The 14,441-nt window shown below is 37.3% G+C and overlaps 1 protein-coding gene across 1 annotated transcript in view; it reads left to right on the top strand.

The window, feature by feature from the left end:
* The window catches only part of KDM5A (lysine demethylase 5A), a 104,420-nt gene extending 94,134 nt beyond the window's left edge, over nt 1-10,286 (top strand). Inside the window, exons 26-27 of the mRNA XM_023517084.1 lie at nt 153-563; nt 8,240-10,286. Coding sequence (XP_023372852.1) covers nt 153-563; nt 8,240-8,446 — 618 coding nt within the window. The 3' untranslated portion in view covers nt 8,447-10,286. The remainder of the gene's footprint in view (nt 1-152; nt 564-8,239) is intronic.
* The last annotated feature ends 4,155 nt before the right edge of the window (nt 10,287-14,441 follow it).

Here is a 14,441-nt window from a genome sequence, read left to right as displayed (position 1 = left end):
GGCTGGGGATTCGAACCCGCCACCTTAGGTGTACGTGGCTGGTGCCTTAGCTGGTTAAGCTATAGGCGCCGAGCCTAGATGTCTTATATAAGAGAAAAATACTACTTAGAAATATCTTGCTATAAAATCACTCCTATTTTATATTTTTGAAGGATGACAGCATGGAAGAAAAACCACTGAAAATGAAAGGAAAGGACTCTTCAGAAAAAAAACGGAAACGGAAACTGGAAAAGGTAGAACAGCTTTTTGGAGAAGGAAAGCAGAAGTCTAAGGAGTTAAAGAAAATAGACAAACCTAAAAAGAAGAAATTAAAATTAAGTGCAGACAAATCAAAAGAACTGAACAAATTGGCCAAGAAACTAGCAAAAGAAGAAGAGAGAAAGAAGAAGAAGGAAAAGGCTGCTGCAGCCAAAGTTGAACTTGTGAAAGAGAATACTGAGAAGAAAAGAGAAAAAAAAGTGCTAGACATCCCCTCAAAGTATGACTGGTCAGGAGCAGAGGAATCTGATGATGAGAATGCTGTATGTGCGGCACAAAACTGCCAAAGGCCTTGCAAGGACAAGGTGAGTTCCAGCTATTTATACTCAAGCGTGAGAGAGGTCAAGGAACAATGGTTGTAGACACATATGTTTGATATGACAATAGTTGGGTTTTTGATTCTGGGAGTTGGACTTCCAACATAATATGTTTTCTACAGTTCTTATAAGTTATTTCGAATTAATCAGGCTCCTAGGTAAATGTGCTTAATAGAAGAAATACTACATTTTAAAAATTATATATACTTGAAATGAGCTTAGAGAAGCTATGTGACAACCCCTGGCAAGTAGTGCATTTCCTATGCAGTGTGCATAGCATAGCAAGTTGCAAAATAGTCTTATGTCTTCCCAATATCTTGTCAGCTATAATGGCCTGAAAAAATTGTAGGCCTGTGTTGTAAGAACTGTGGCAAATTGCTTTAATATTGTGTTCAAGGACCTGAAACTTTTGGTCCATAGGATACCCTCAGGTTTAGTAACATGACTTTAAAAATAGAGCATGACTTTTTTCATATCTTTGTGACAAATAATTCAGAATTATTTGAAAATTATGAGAAAATTAACTTGGCAGAGGAAAAATGTATTCTGTAAAAATTTTCAACCCCCAATTTTAAGTATAGTAATTCTGTAATGCCTATTCTTCAGATAATATTGATCATAAATTCTGAGGAGACAAATGGACATACTCTGTGAAAAATCTCCCTTTAAATGATTAGAGACAGTATGGCTTCTGGCAAGAATATTGATAAATTTTTGTTCTTAATTTTATTATGCTCAATAGTATCACTTGACATTTCAAATTCTAATAGCTCCTCAATTTGAAAATGTGAATGAAATAAATAAAATGGCATCACTATTCCTTTACATTATGCCCTTACCCCCCCTTTGAAATACATTTTTAGAGCTTCAAGGGCCCAAGAGGTCACTTTGTTCAGGGTCCTCATCTTACAAATGATGAAAATGGGATTAGTGAAGTTTGTGATGTAACCAAAGTCACAGAGCTAATTAGTGACAGAACCCTGGATCCTGGGCTCCCAGAGCAGGTTTTCTTCACTAATAATCCTACTTCATCAATAATTGAGATGTAAGTACAAGAACACATTCCCAAACTAAGTGGTACTTACATTTGAAGTAGATAGAGATATTCCATTTATTTTTGGAAAATGAATACATATTAAAATTTATATCCCATTGTCTACAATTTCCAAAAGTGACAGTTATAAATATTTTCATGTGTTTCCTTCCCATCCTCCTATATAGCTTGTTTATATCATTGTAATTCTGTTTTTTTCACTTTATATCTTGCTTATTCATTACATAACATTGTCCTATAAATATTTAAAATGCTTTAGGTAGATAAATTATATATGTGCATATTTTTATCTTTGATTTTTACTTTATTTCCACCTGAATTTGTTTATTAAAGAGGCTGATAGAAGGTTAACTTTTCTGTTTGAATACACACAGTGTTAGGAGCTCAGTGTTGGCAGAACTTTGTCCTTTTTCTTTCTCCTTTAACTAATTTTATGGCCGTTTTAAGGCTAGCAGCATAAATGTGTATGTCTTTTTTCAACTTCTTTATCATCCTATAATGTTTATAGTCATCATGAATCTTTTCTCTTTTTTTTTTTGCCTTTTCTCTTTATCACTTAATCTTTCCCCTCTCTTCTGCTCTGCATTTAAATGATTATTACTGTTGTCTCCCTGTAATATGTAAACACTATAGACAGTTTAAGATAAACACACATGAAATTATCTCCATGAAAGCACTTGTTAACTGAAAATGTAATATAAGTGTTAAGATGTGATCATTATTTTTAAGAGAACCCTGAGATTTGCCTCTAACACAATAGATGTTAAAAAACAAAAAATACGAAGTTATGTATATTTTGATGGAACAAAAGGAGATTTGGCTGAGTATTCAAATGTCTGGTTTAAACTGTTAAAATACATAAAGGTGACCAATATGTGCTTTACCCTGTAGTTTACATAAAATAAACATTATTATGGTTCCATAATATATTTAATTTTAAGCAGAAATTATTTCATATTACAAATGTTTTGCATGTCATTGTTCTTTTGCAGTTCTTTATTCTCCACATCTGTTCCTGATACTAGTTTTACTAAGTAAAAGGTATATTTCTATAGAAGATTTTGTGAAGAATGTCACAGCTTTCTCAGTTTTTTTAGTGTTTCTTTAAGAAAATCTAATGCACAGCACACATCTTCAGAACAAAGTGATGATAATAAAAGAATACTTTTGGTGGGCACAGTGGCACAATTCTGTAGTCACAGCTATTCAAGAGGCTGAGGCAGGAGGATCTCTTGAGCTCAGGAATTGAAGGCTGCAATGCACTATGATCACACCTGTGAATAGCCATTGCACTCCAGACTGGGCAGCATAGTTGAGACCCTGTCTCAAAAAGAGAAAAGAATGCTTTTGAAGGCAGTCTGTTCTTAGACCGCCACTTTTCACTGCCACACAGCAAAAACATAAGGTCTAGGACTCACTTCTTTTTAGGTAAATCTAACAAGTAATTACTATTATTTCTCTAACCAGTAATTACTGTTACTTTTTCCCAGAAGTGCATGAATTGAGAAATATTCTTTAAAGAATTACATGCATGGCTTGGCGCCTGTAGCTCAACCAGCTAAGGTGCCAGCCACATACACCTAAGGTGGTGGGTTCGAATCCAGCCCGGACCTGCCAAACAACAATGATGGCTGCAACCAAAAAATAGCTGGGCGTTGTGGCGGGTGCCTGTGGTCCCAGCTACTTGGGAGGTAGAGGCAGGAGACTCGCTTGAGCCCAGGAGTTGGAGGTTGCTGTGAGCTGTAATGCCACAGCACTCTACCCAGGGGGACAGCTTGAGGCTCTGTCTCAAAAAAAAAAAATTACATGCATGAATACTTAAATATACCTAGTTTAAATTTCAAGATGTTTTAGAGAAAGATAATACCAAAATAATGTAGGCTTATTAAAAAATTATCTCTTCTGTCAGTTATCAAATTTTCAAGTTGAAATTAATATTAAAAATAGTAAAAAAGTAGTACAGTACATCCTTTGTAGCTGACCACTTCCCTACATTGACTGCCTCCTTAAGTTCACCTAATTTTCATAGAATGGACACGTACCACATGTACGTGTCAGTACAGCAGGTCTAATTCCTTATGTTGACCACCTCTGTATATTGACCAGTTGGTTACAGTCCCTTGGGTGGTCAACTTACAGGGGTTCTACTGTATTTTCAAAACATTATGTTTAAAGTTCAGAATCTTTATTTTCTGAACTTTACATTTTTATTCAGTTCTTTCAGGCTAATATTTAAGTAACATTTTTTTCTGTGTTGAAGTAAATATTTAATCATTTCCCTTATGAAAATAGCTTTTTTTACTCTTTACTGTGAGCCTTTTCCTTGTCTATTACTACTTCTGTAAGATGTTTATTGTGGTATTAAGAGATTAAGTTTATAAATTTATACCTCTCATTTTTACTGTTTGTCATAACCCAATCTGATTTGTAAAAATTTTCATGGACATATTGTGTCTATCAAAGTATTTGCATGTTTGGTAGTTTTACCAGTTCCTATCTCCTTTTGGTTATCACCACAGATAATCAAAGGTTAGATAACCTAAATGTGTATAATGCACACACATAGACACACATTTGTGAAGTTCAGATAGAATAATCAACTGTCCTAGTTTGCCTGAGACTTTCCCAGTTTTAGCAATGAAATTCCCACATATCGAGAAATCTGTCTTTTGAGGGTCGGTTACTCAATGTTGAGAGCAAAAAAATATGCACAAAGATTCTGAACATATGTTGTATACTTCACTAAGTGAATTGTTTTCATTTTTCAAATCTGGCTTTTGTAAGGAAACTTGGTGCAAAAATAACAAAAGCTCTGTTAAGTAAGCTAAAAGTGTCACTAAATTACCAATTTTCCTTTCTCCAGTACAGGTTTTCTTTTCCCCACTATGGTAATGTGCTCTAAGGAATAATAATACTTTGCCAAATATGTTTTCTTAAATGTAAATATGAAACCATATAGCAGAACATTAATGTCAAACTAACATTTCCTCTATTAAACTGACGTGTACCCTAGATCTGAAATAGTAATTTGTTTTTACTATAATGTAAAATCTCTTACCAGTTAATATTTGAACAGCTTATAGCTGTGAAATTTTTTTAATAAATATTTTTGTGTGTTTCACTCAATACATCTTCCAGAAATAATGAAAGAAGAAATGACAATTTGAACTTAATGTACAAGTAGCGAAATTCTGTGTTCTTAAGTTTCCAGGATACTACAAAGTCTGTTGCCCCTGTTTCAGAATCCTCTCTGGTATTCAGTTGATATCCCAGAGTTTGCTTTATGATTCTGTGGACCTTTCAAACAAAAGTGGAAATTTGGTTTGATTGTTAATAGATGAATATGATAAAAAGAAACTGGTAAGAGGAATACTATTTTTCCTTGCTTTATTATTAAATTGTTACGTAACCTGTAGGCTAGGATAGAATTTGTGTACCAATGACTATCTCAAGGGAAGTTATACATTCTTTTGAAATGGTAGAAGAGCTAGGTTTAGGAAGAGACCTGTAGTCAAAATCACAAAAAGGAAAATATTATATTTCTTATTTGTAAGAGAATGATAGATTTAGTTTAAGGAAATCATAAGCCAGTGAGTACATTGAAAATTAGACAGACTCACTTTGTTGCCCTTGGTAGAATGCTGCGGCATGGGCTTAGGTGATTCACTTGCTTCAGCCTCCCAAGTAGCTGGGACCACAGGTGCCCACCACAACGCCAGGCTATTTTTTTGTTGCAATTTGGCCGGGGCCGGGTTTGAACCCACCACCCTTGGTATATGGAGCCAGCGCCCTACTCATTGAGCCACAGGTGCCGCCTGGGGCAGTGTTCTTGATAGCAAATTCTGGTAGCCTATGGATTGACACGATTGAGCACTGGACTGGTTTAAAAGAATTTGAAAGTAGGGTATTTTATTTTTTATTTTTATTTTATTTTTATTTTTTTTGAGACAGAGCCTCAAGCTTGTCCCCCCTGGGTAGAGTGCTGTGGCATCACAGCTCACAGCAACCTCCAACTCCTGGACTCAAGTGAGTCTCCTGCCTCAGCCTCCCAAGTAGCTGGGACCACAAGCGCCTGCCACAACGCCTGGCTATTTTTTTGGTTGCAGCCATCATTGCTGTTTGGTGGCCTGGGCTAGATTCGAACCCACCACCTTAGGTGTATGTGGCTGGCGCCTTAGCCACTTGAGCCACAGGTGCTGCGCCTGAAAGTGGGTATTTATTATTTCAGGGGTAGCATTATAAATAGCATAATATCTCAAACCTTGATAGCTCAAGGAACCACCGTTTATCTTTCTAGTTTCCTTTTCCAGCTCCAAACAGCCAAAACACTCATCCTGAGTATACTTACTACACAGTTAGTACTTTATAAATCTTCACCTGCTTACAATACTTTTACTTTTTGCACAGAGGCCATTATTTCCCTTTTTTGTCTGTGATTATTTTACCACAACTGGACCTTTTTATCATTTATTTTCTTTACTGCACAATCTTCAGAAACTAGACATTATATAATTGCAGAACAAAAACATAATTCAGTTTAGGAAGGAATTGTTAAGTTGTGCTGAATATATAGGAAGTGATATCACAAAAGGCCATTATTAAAGGTAGAATATATAAGAATCACTTGGGAGCTGATTAAAGTGTAATCTTTTTGTTTGATACTTTATTGTGCTAAAAGAAGGTAATCCTCTGGTTTATACCCCCAGGTATTCTGAGTTCATAGATTTGGGATGGGTCCCAGCTATAGTTTGACACAACAGATGATTCTAATGCAAGTGGTCTATCCACTTTGAGAAGTAGCGTTGCAGGCAGGTGCACAATGAGAGAACTGTTAGACCGTGAGCTTAAAAAGTTCTTCCAGTATCTCAGGCAGTGAACTAGGTGCTTTGCCATACATGATTTCATTGGATTGTAATCTTATAATTAAATGTTATCTCTATTTTACAGATGAGGAAATTGAGCCTCAGTGAAGTTAAGTGACTTACCAGAAATTATACATACTAGAACACAGAACTTCTGAGTTCAGTAATCTTTATGTTGAACAACATTGTCTCTTAGGATCTCGAACTGTAGAATAGGAACAATAAAAGCAAAAGGATTACCTTGACAAATTATTTTTCCTACCTTTTATTACAGCGTCAGACATACTCATGACTTTAGTGTAAAACATGACTCATGGTTTTGTTTGTTTTGTATTTTTACTCCTAGATAAGGACTAGGGAATGACTGTTGTGGTTTTGGTAATTTTTATAGGACATGGGAACTATTTTTGAACCAGCTCACTTTCTCATTGAAATTTGTTTACGTAGCCCAAAACTCCTCTGCTTTTTCTCATAAGCTATATTGAGTTACTTTGCTCTGTTAATCTGGTAAGTATTCATAGTTTTTTTTTTTTTTTTTTTTGAGACAGAGCCTCAAGCTGTCCCCCTGGGCAGAGTGCCGTGGCATTACAGCTCACAGCAACCTCCAACTCCTGGGCTCTAGCGAGTCTCCTGCCTCCGCCTCCCAAGTAGCTGGGACCACAGGCGCCCGCCACAAACGCCCGGCTATTTTTTGGTTGCAGCCGTCATTGTTGCTTGGCGGGTCCAGGCTGGGGATCCGAACCCGCCACCCTAGGTGTACGTGGCTGGCGCCCTAGCCGGTTGAGCCACAGGCGCCGAGCCAGTATTCATAGTTTTAATTGGCTTCATATGTTGCCAATGAAACGATCAACCTTTACATTGGGGTGAGGGAGAGTAGCTCTTTTTGTCTTAAAGGTTTTCATCTGCCATGACATTAGCTATAAAAACTACCACAGTCAGCCTCTGGATGTAAGAGCCAAAGTCACTTTATTGTTAACTCTAGGTCCAAGACTTAAAATCACCAAACTGCAGTCCCCTTCCTAGCCTCCTGTAATCAGTATTCTCTGCAGGGTCAGAGTTTGCTTGGTACCTGCCACTGATCTATCAGTTTTCCATACTTTAATTTTAAATTCCAGAGTGATCTGTTGACCTGTGTCTTTGACTGTTATAATTGGTTAATTTGTAAGATTTGACATCTGATATTTGCTAACTTTTTATAGGGAGTTGTATTTGTAACGGAAGAAGAGAAGAATAAAAAATATTAGTTTTAAAAGTGGCCTATGTGACTGCTTTTCTAAAAAGGTATTTAATGTTCTTAGTACTTTGGCTTACCTCTTTGAAATAAAGCTAATATACAGGATTGCCTTCACATTGTTGTATTCTTCTTTTCTTGATTGATAATTGCATTGTCTTAGAGCCTAGAAAATGTTAATACTAGCTAAAACTACTTTGCTGCTCTATTAGAAGTTCCTTTTTTCTCAAGTTTTTCTCAAAAATGTTTCTACCTCACAAGGAGCCCCAGGTATTCATGAGGTAATGGAGTACCTAAAAGGCCTAATTTTGTGGACACACTAGGGTAAAATATAATTTTGGGGGTATTAACTTCTCAATTTCTTTCTTTAAAAAATAACCCCATAAGAAGTCATTGTCTATCTCTGGACATCCCAAAATATTTGCTATCATTTAAGCCAAGAAAGCTCTTTGGTTTGCTGTTATTCTAGATTTAAAGTTTATGTAACCTAAACATTTCCTAATCTTGTCTCCTACAGGTAGACTGGGTACAATGTGATGGTGGCTGTGATGAATGGTTTCACCAAGTTTGTGTGGGTGTATCTCCAGAAATGGCCGAAAATGAAGATTACATCTGTATAAACTGTGCAAAGAAGCAGGGGCCAGATAGCCCAGGTCAAGCACCACCTCCTTCCTTCATAATGAGCTACAAACTACCAATGGAGGATCTTAAAGAGACCAGTTAGCAGCTTGGTTAATTTGGGACACAGGGGTAAATGGACCACACTGAGACCTTAGTTGTCAAGTAGAATGGTTTAGATCCACTCAGAATGTTGCTTCCAAAGCTGAATGGCCTTCAGAGAAAGTCTTACTAGTGCTGGCTTCCTCTTTGCATGGACCATGTGGGCTATGTTCTCTATCAACACATCTATGCAGAGGGTGTCTTCTTTGGTATAGCAGCCAGTGTTTTAGCTCACGTCTCCTTTGAATATGGTTATAGTGGTAAGGTCAGACATTTGAGCTCTAAGATGGCTGGTTGACATTAATATGTTGATGTGCTAACAGGGCACGAAGGATGTCGCTTATGCACAGTTGATATTAGTTGGAGGCTTACAACCTAGGGGCAGCACCATCTGAAGGTGCTAATAGCTTGGATTTCCTTAGTTGATTTAGTTGGAGAGGAGTTGGAGAACCACTTTCCTTTCTCTGTCCATTTAATGCCCTACAGATAGAACTAGGAGGAATAGGGCCAAAGTTATTTCTTGTAGATGTCAAGGGATAGTAGGCACAGTCTGTAGATCTTAGCTACTTGTGCTTGTTTGTACCAAGAAGAAAAACCCCAAATAAGAGAACATACCTCCATCTGGGGCAGATCACCTTATCTTTGTAAGGTGGAGGATGTCATCTAGTCCAGCAATCTGATTAGATTGGATTCTGGAAAGAAGAGCTTATTTCAAGGCAAGGAGTCTTTTCTTTTTTTGACAGTTTAGAGAACAGGTACATGTATTCAGGCTTATGCCTCTCCCTTTCCTCCCCCCAAAAAGACCTGTCAGAATATCTTAACTGAGCCACAGTGATGCATGCTTTTCGGGGAAACCTTCATTCACAAGTATTCCAGACACAGGCTTCAGGCATGGCCATGAACAAGACCAGCAAATAATAGCTTTTTGCCTTGCAGCCCTGACCCCGATGTCTGCTGTTTCCAACACTGGCAATTTCTGAATATGGCCGACAGCAGATGCTGTTGAATAACACCATGGCTTCATCAAAGGATGTGGGGTTGTCGTATCTCTGGGTGATGAAGTTGTTAAAGTAAATCCATTTTTAAAAAGAAAAAAAAAGGACTTGTTTTTACTTTTTTCTAAGTGTCTCTGACTACTGACTGTTCTATAAATAGATTATTTTTCCTTTTTTAATATGCATATATGAATATATGAATATATATATATATATTTACTGTTACCAGCAACATTTGACAGAGTTTCAGCATCAAAAATCCATTTGGGGGCTTGCTTTTTCGTATTTCTTCCTTGTAGTACAAGGAGTTAGCACTCCCTTTTTCATCCTGGCCTGACCAGATCTTCCATTTTGCTTTTGTTCAGATAGATAATTATATTTCCTTTGTGTGTTGGGACTTGTCCCTGTCTGTTGGGAAACTTGGTCTTACTCTAGTCTGTGCTGGCTGTTTTTTCTTTAGTTTGTGAATGTTTGAAACTATGGTGCTGTGTCCTCTTCCCTCCTGTTGGGTTCTCTGTTCTTGTTAAAGTGTTAGATAAGCTGTATGTAAACTCTAATTAGAAGGGGACTGATTTTTTTTTTTTAAAAGGACAAAGACATTTTACTAAAAATAGTGTTTTGTCGTCACTATCCTGTGTCCCTTTATTTTGGGTTAAAATCTGTGGTTTAACTTGAATTCATCAATTTTTCTTTTAGAGGAGGGAATGGGGTAGACCTAACAACAGTCTTCTCTTCCCTTTTTCCCTAGTCTCTTTTAATTAAAGAAATGTCTTCTAGTAACTAGAAGTGAAATGTACTGTCCAGTTACAGTTTGAGTGGGTATGAGATTTAACTCAAAAGGCATCTTACTTTAAAAAAAAAAAAGCTTTCTTAAAAATCCAGTTTCTGTAAATGTTCTCTATGGTTCATACTACCTACCTTTTTAAGTCACTCTTCCCTTAATGTTATATAACATTTTGAGTGTTTTCATCTGTTGGGAGTTTTCTAAGTGTTGCTGTGCATGTGTCTGAGATCTCAAGTGTGTGTAAAATCGTTTTCAATGGATATTGCAAGGTAATTAACCAATTTCATAAGTCTTCATTTTACCAAACCATACAAAGGTTATCAATTAAGAATTTCATCTAGTTAATGTCTATACAAGAAAGCACAAATGTTTTTTGCCTTTTGGTCTTCTTTGTAAAAGTCTTCAAGTACTTATGAGTCAAAAATTGAACGTAATTTTAAGTGTTGGATGCCTGGAATACATTTAAAATTTTAATTTTCTTTTCCTGATCATCCATAACTATTCCACCATAGGTGGAGAGTCATGAAGATGTTGAGAAAGTATGACTAGCTTTCTGTTGTTTTCTGATATTTTGAAACTTTAAATATATCATTTAATTGATACCGTGGGGTTTTTGTATTTATTTGAAAGTCACAAGTGTTTTGGTCTGACTTGACCACAGGTTAAGACCAAGGCTGAGAAGAACAGACGAAATTAGTGGCAGCACAAACAAAAATATACAAATCTGCAATTTTAGAATTAATAAAATAAGTTTAATCTATTTAAAAAATGTTGGTGTTCTAATATAAAGCATTATTTTCACTTAGAGGAAATTACTTATTGCAGCTTACTCCATTGTTCTGTATTGTAACATTTTGTATTAAAACTTGCTTTTAAAATGTTTCTCTGCACTTCCCATCTGCTTAAAGTTGTGATTCTTCATTAGTACTTTATCTTATGTGTTTAATTTCTTTCTAAGGTATTTTTCACTGCCTTTATTATAAATTATTTTGGCAAAACTTATAGTAAGAAAAAAATGGTAGTTTTATGACATTTGTAAAGGGCAAGTCATTAGAATTATGCAGATCCCTTAGTTTAGAAGTACAGCATTAGTAGTTAGCTTTCTAGTGAGGGGAGGGCAAAATTTATTCTCAGGAATGCTTATTTCATTTCCTGATAGTTACTACAACAAAGCCATGTTGACTTGTAGTTGACTTCATTTCCTGATAGTTACTACAACAAAGCCATGTAGGTTCTGGGCTCCCTCACTCAGCTACTACCAACAGCCCTTCCTGCATGCATGGATCAAATTTATGTCTCAGTAAAATTACAAATTACTGCATGTCATACTTTGAATAATTGAAAATGTAAGCCTTACATCTTTGATTGCCCATAATCTGCAAACAAAAACATGACAGCCTCCAGAGGCAGGGCTGATGGACCTGTAAAATTAGCATGATTTTACCTGTGCTTCACTTCTGTTCTTCTCTACTTTTGTCCTTAATATATGTCCAAGAAATGTCAGTTCATTTGTTTTTCTTAACTTTTAGCTTCTGGATCAATTCGATGCACATAAACTTCGTGCTTGTCTCTGTAATATGTTGATGACTATCAGCCAATACTAGATAAAAGGAAAAAATTGAGAAAGCCTCTCTTTCAAAGGGTGGATTTCTACCTTTTGAAGGAGAAAGCAATGATTCAAAGTGGGATTTGAAAATTGTAAATTGTGGAAAAATTGGGCTGTTGAAGTCCCACATATAACCAGGTTCAATAAAGTTTCACATGTGAGTTAGCTTCATATGTGTGTAGAAAGTTGCTTTTACACTAGGGTGTTAAATATTCCTTTTGAAATCCCTCTTTCTTTTTTAAAATAAAGCATACCATTATTTCTTGGGATATGGATGTGTCAAGCGGTATCCATAGTAGGAAAGGGAAAGAATAGATGTTAATAAATTTTAGAAGTTTGATCTTGTTTTGACCTGGGTCATACCTAGTCACCACTATGCAACAAATGATGTACACTGGGAAGGGGTATGGTGGGTTTTAAAAGATGTATCCTGCTTGTTTTTTTTGTTTGTTTTATTTTTGAGACGTCTGAGTTGTTGCCCTCGGTAGAGTGCCGTGGTGTCATGGCGTCATAGCTCACAGCAACCTCAAACTCTTGGGCTCAAGCAATTCTCTTGCCTCAGCCTCCTGAGTAGCTGGGACTACAGGCGCCTGCCACAACGTCCAGCTACTTTTAGACATAGGAGGAGTCTCACTCTGGCTCAGGCTGGTCTCGAATTCATGAACTCCAGCAATCCACCCACCTTAGCCTACCAGAGTGCTAGGATTACAGGCCTGTGCCACCACGCCTGGCCTTATCCTGCTTGTTGAGTTGCAGTAGTCTGTGTTCTACACAGGAATGTCTCATAAACTTCAAGACCCCTCTGCAGTACTTCCTTACATATTTGTATACAATTTACCAGGGTTGTTGGTGGTGCCTTATGAAAAGTATAACTCGATTTTTTAGCATATTTTGTGTGTTTTCTGAAAGGATATTAGATATGGTTAATTGCATCTAAAAAATAACTTTTTATTGAGACAGGATCATTATGTCACCCTTGGTAGAGTGCAACACAGCTCACAGCAGCCTCCAACTCTTGGGCTTAAGCAGTTCTCTTGCATCAGCTTCCCAAGTAGCTGGGACTACAGGCACTTGCCACAACGCCCGGTTGTTTTTTTTGTTGTAATTTTCGTTTGTCAGGCCTGGGCAGGTTCAAATCCGCCAGCTCTGGTGTATGTGGCCGGCGCCCTAGCTGCTGAGCTACAGGCGCCAAGCCTAAAAAATAAATTTTTGTGTGTGTATGCTTGAGTTCTCCACCCCTGTGCCCTGTCATTTATGTTGGTGACAACTTTCAATGGTATCCAAGAAAAGGTACATTTTGGTAATGATTATTGATAATCCTGAGGAAAGCCAGCCAAGTATATGGGAGTCGCTTTTAACCTATGCCAAAGCAGTTGTTTCTAACATTTCATTTTCTAACTATAAAGTAAAGAAGTGAGCTGAGATAATTTGATCAGTGGTGTGATTGGCCTACTACCATTGCTGAGAATAGTGTTTTTGAAAACTCTGAAGAGGAAGAGGTGATTTAAGATGTCACCACCTTTGACTTTTCAAACTTTCACCTTTTGTCAGATGCCCAGCCTACTACCTCTCCTGCCTCTGCTGAGGCCTAGCCTTCTCATGCTGAGAAAATGGAAGCTAGCAGGAGAGCTCTAAGGTTTTTCCTTAGTCATTTATGCTATCAGCATCCCCATCTGTCCCAGAATAGGTGTCTGTTTTCTGGTCAACACTATGAATGCACAGGTGAGCAAACCAGTGAATTCCGTCCCAACTTTTAACTCCTTAAAGACCTTTTTCCATTTATCAGCCCCTTTATCTTTAGTGCCTCCTGTATCTACCTCATTTAGCATATAAACTCAAGATCTATATTAAAGGAGAACTCAAGTCTCTCCAATTTTTTCCCTTGAACTTGTCTCTCCTATTTGCTGTTCTTTCTGTTAGAGCCAAGCCCCACCTGTAGTGCTTGGCTTCCAGTCACTCCTTGGTTGATTATAATCTGGAACCTACCTTCAACATTCCACTGAAATTATTCCTACTAAAATTATCAATGAACTGTATATTGATAAATCCAGTGAACACACCAGTTTTTACTTGACATCTTCAGCATTTGACATGTATTGTCTACTCTCTTAAAAACTTCCATTGGCTTCTTGGCCATACCTTTTCCTAATTTTTCTTCTGTCTAGCTCAGTGGTTCTCAACCTGTGGGTCGCAACCCCCAGAAACTGTATTAAAAGGCTGTGACATTAGAAAGGTCGAGAACCACTGCTCTAGTTGCTCTTTAATCGGCCTCCTATTAAGATGATGTCATCATCAGGGGCTCCTCTCTACATACGATGCCCTAGTCCACTCAGTTACTCCTTTTATTAGATGATTCCCAAATCAGTATCACCTGCCCATGCTTGCTTTCTCAACTTTTTAATCAATTGGTAAAATTTCCACTTAGGTCTCACTCTGTGGCCCAGGCTGGGGAGCAACCTCAAACATCTGGGCTCTAAGGGATCCTTCTGCCTCAGCCTCCTGAGTAGCTGTGACTATAGGCATGTGCCAACATGCCTGGCTCACTTTTTTTTTATTTTTTAGAGATAGTCACTATGTTGCCCTGGCCCTGAGCAACTGTGGCTACAGGCATGTG

This window comes from Otolemur garnettii, unplaced genomic scaffold (genome assembly GCF_000181295.1).
Source record: "Otolemur garnettii isolate 467f Iridium unplaced genomic scaffold, OtoGar3 scaffold00104, whole genome shotgun sequence".
NCBI classification, from domain to species: domain Eukaryota; kingdom Metazoa; phylum Chordata; class Mammalia; order Primates; family Galagidae; genus Otolemur; species Otolemur garnettii.
Note: the sequence above shows the minus strand (reverse complement) of the source record. Positions and strands in the feature narration are given on the sequence as shown.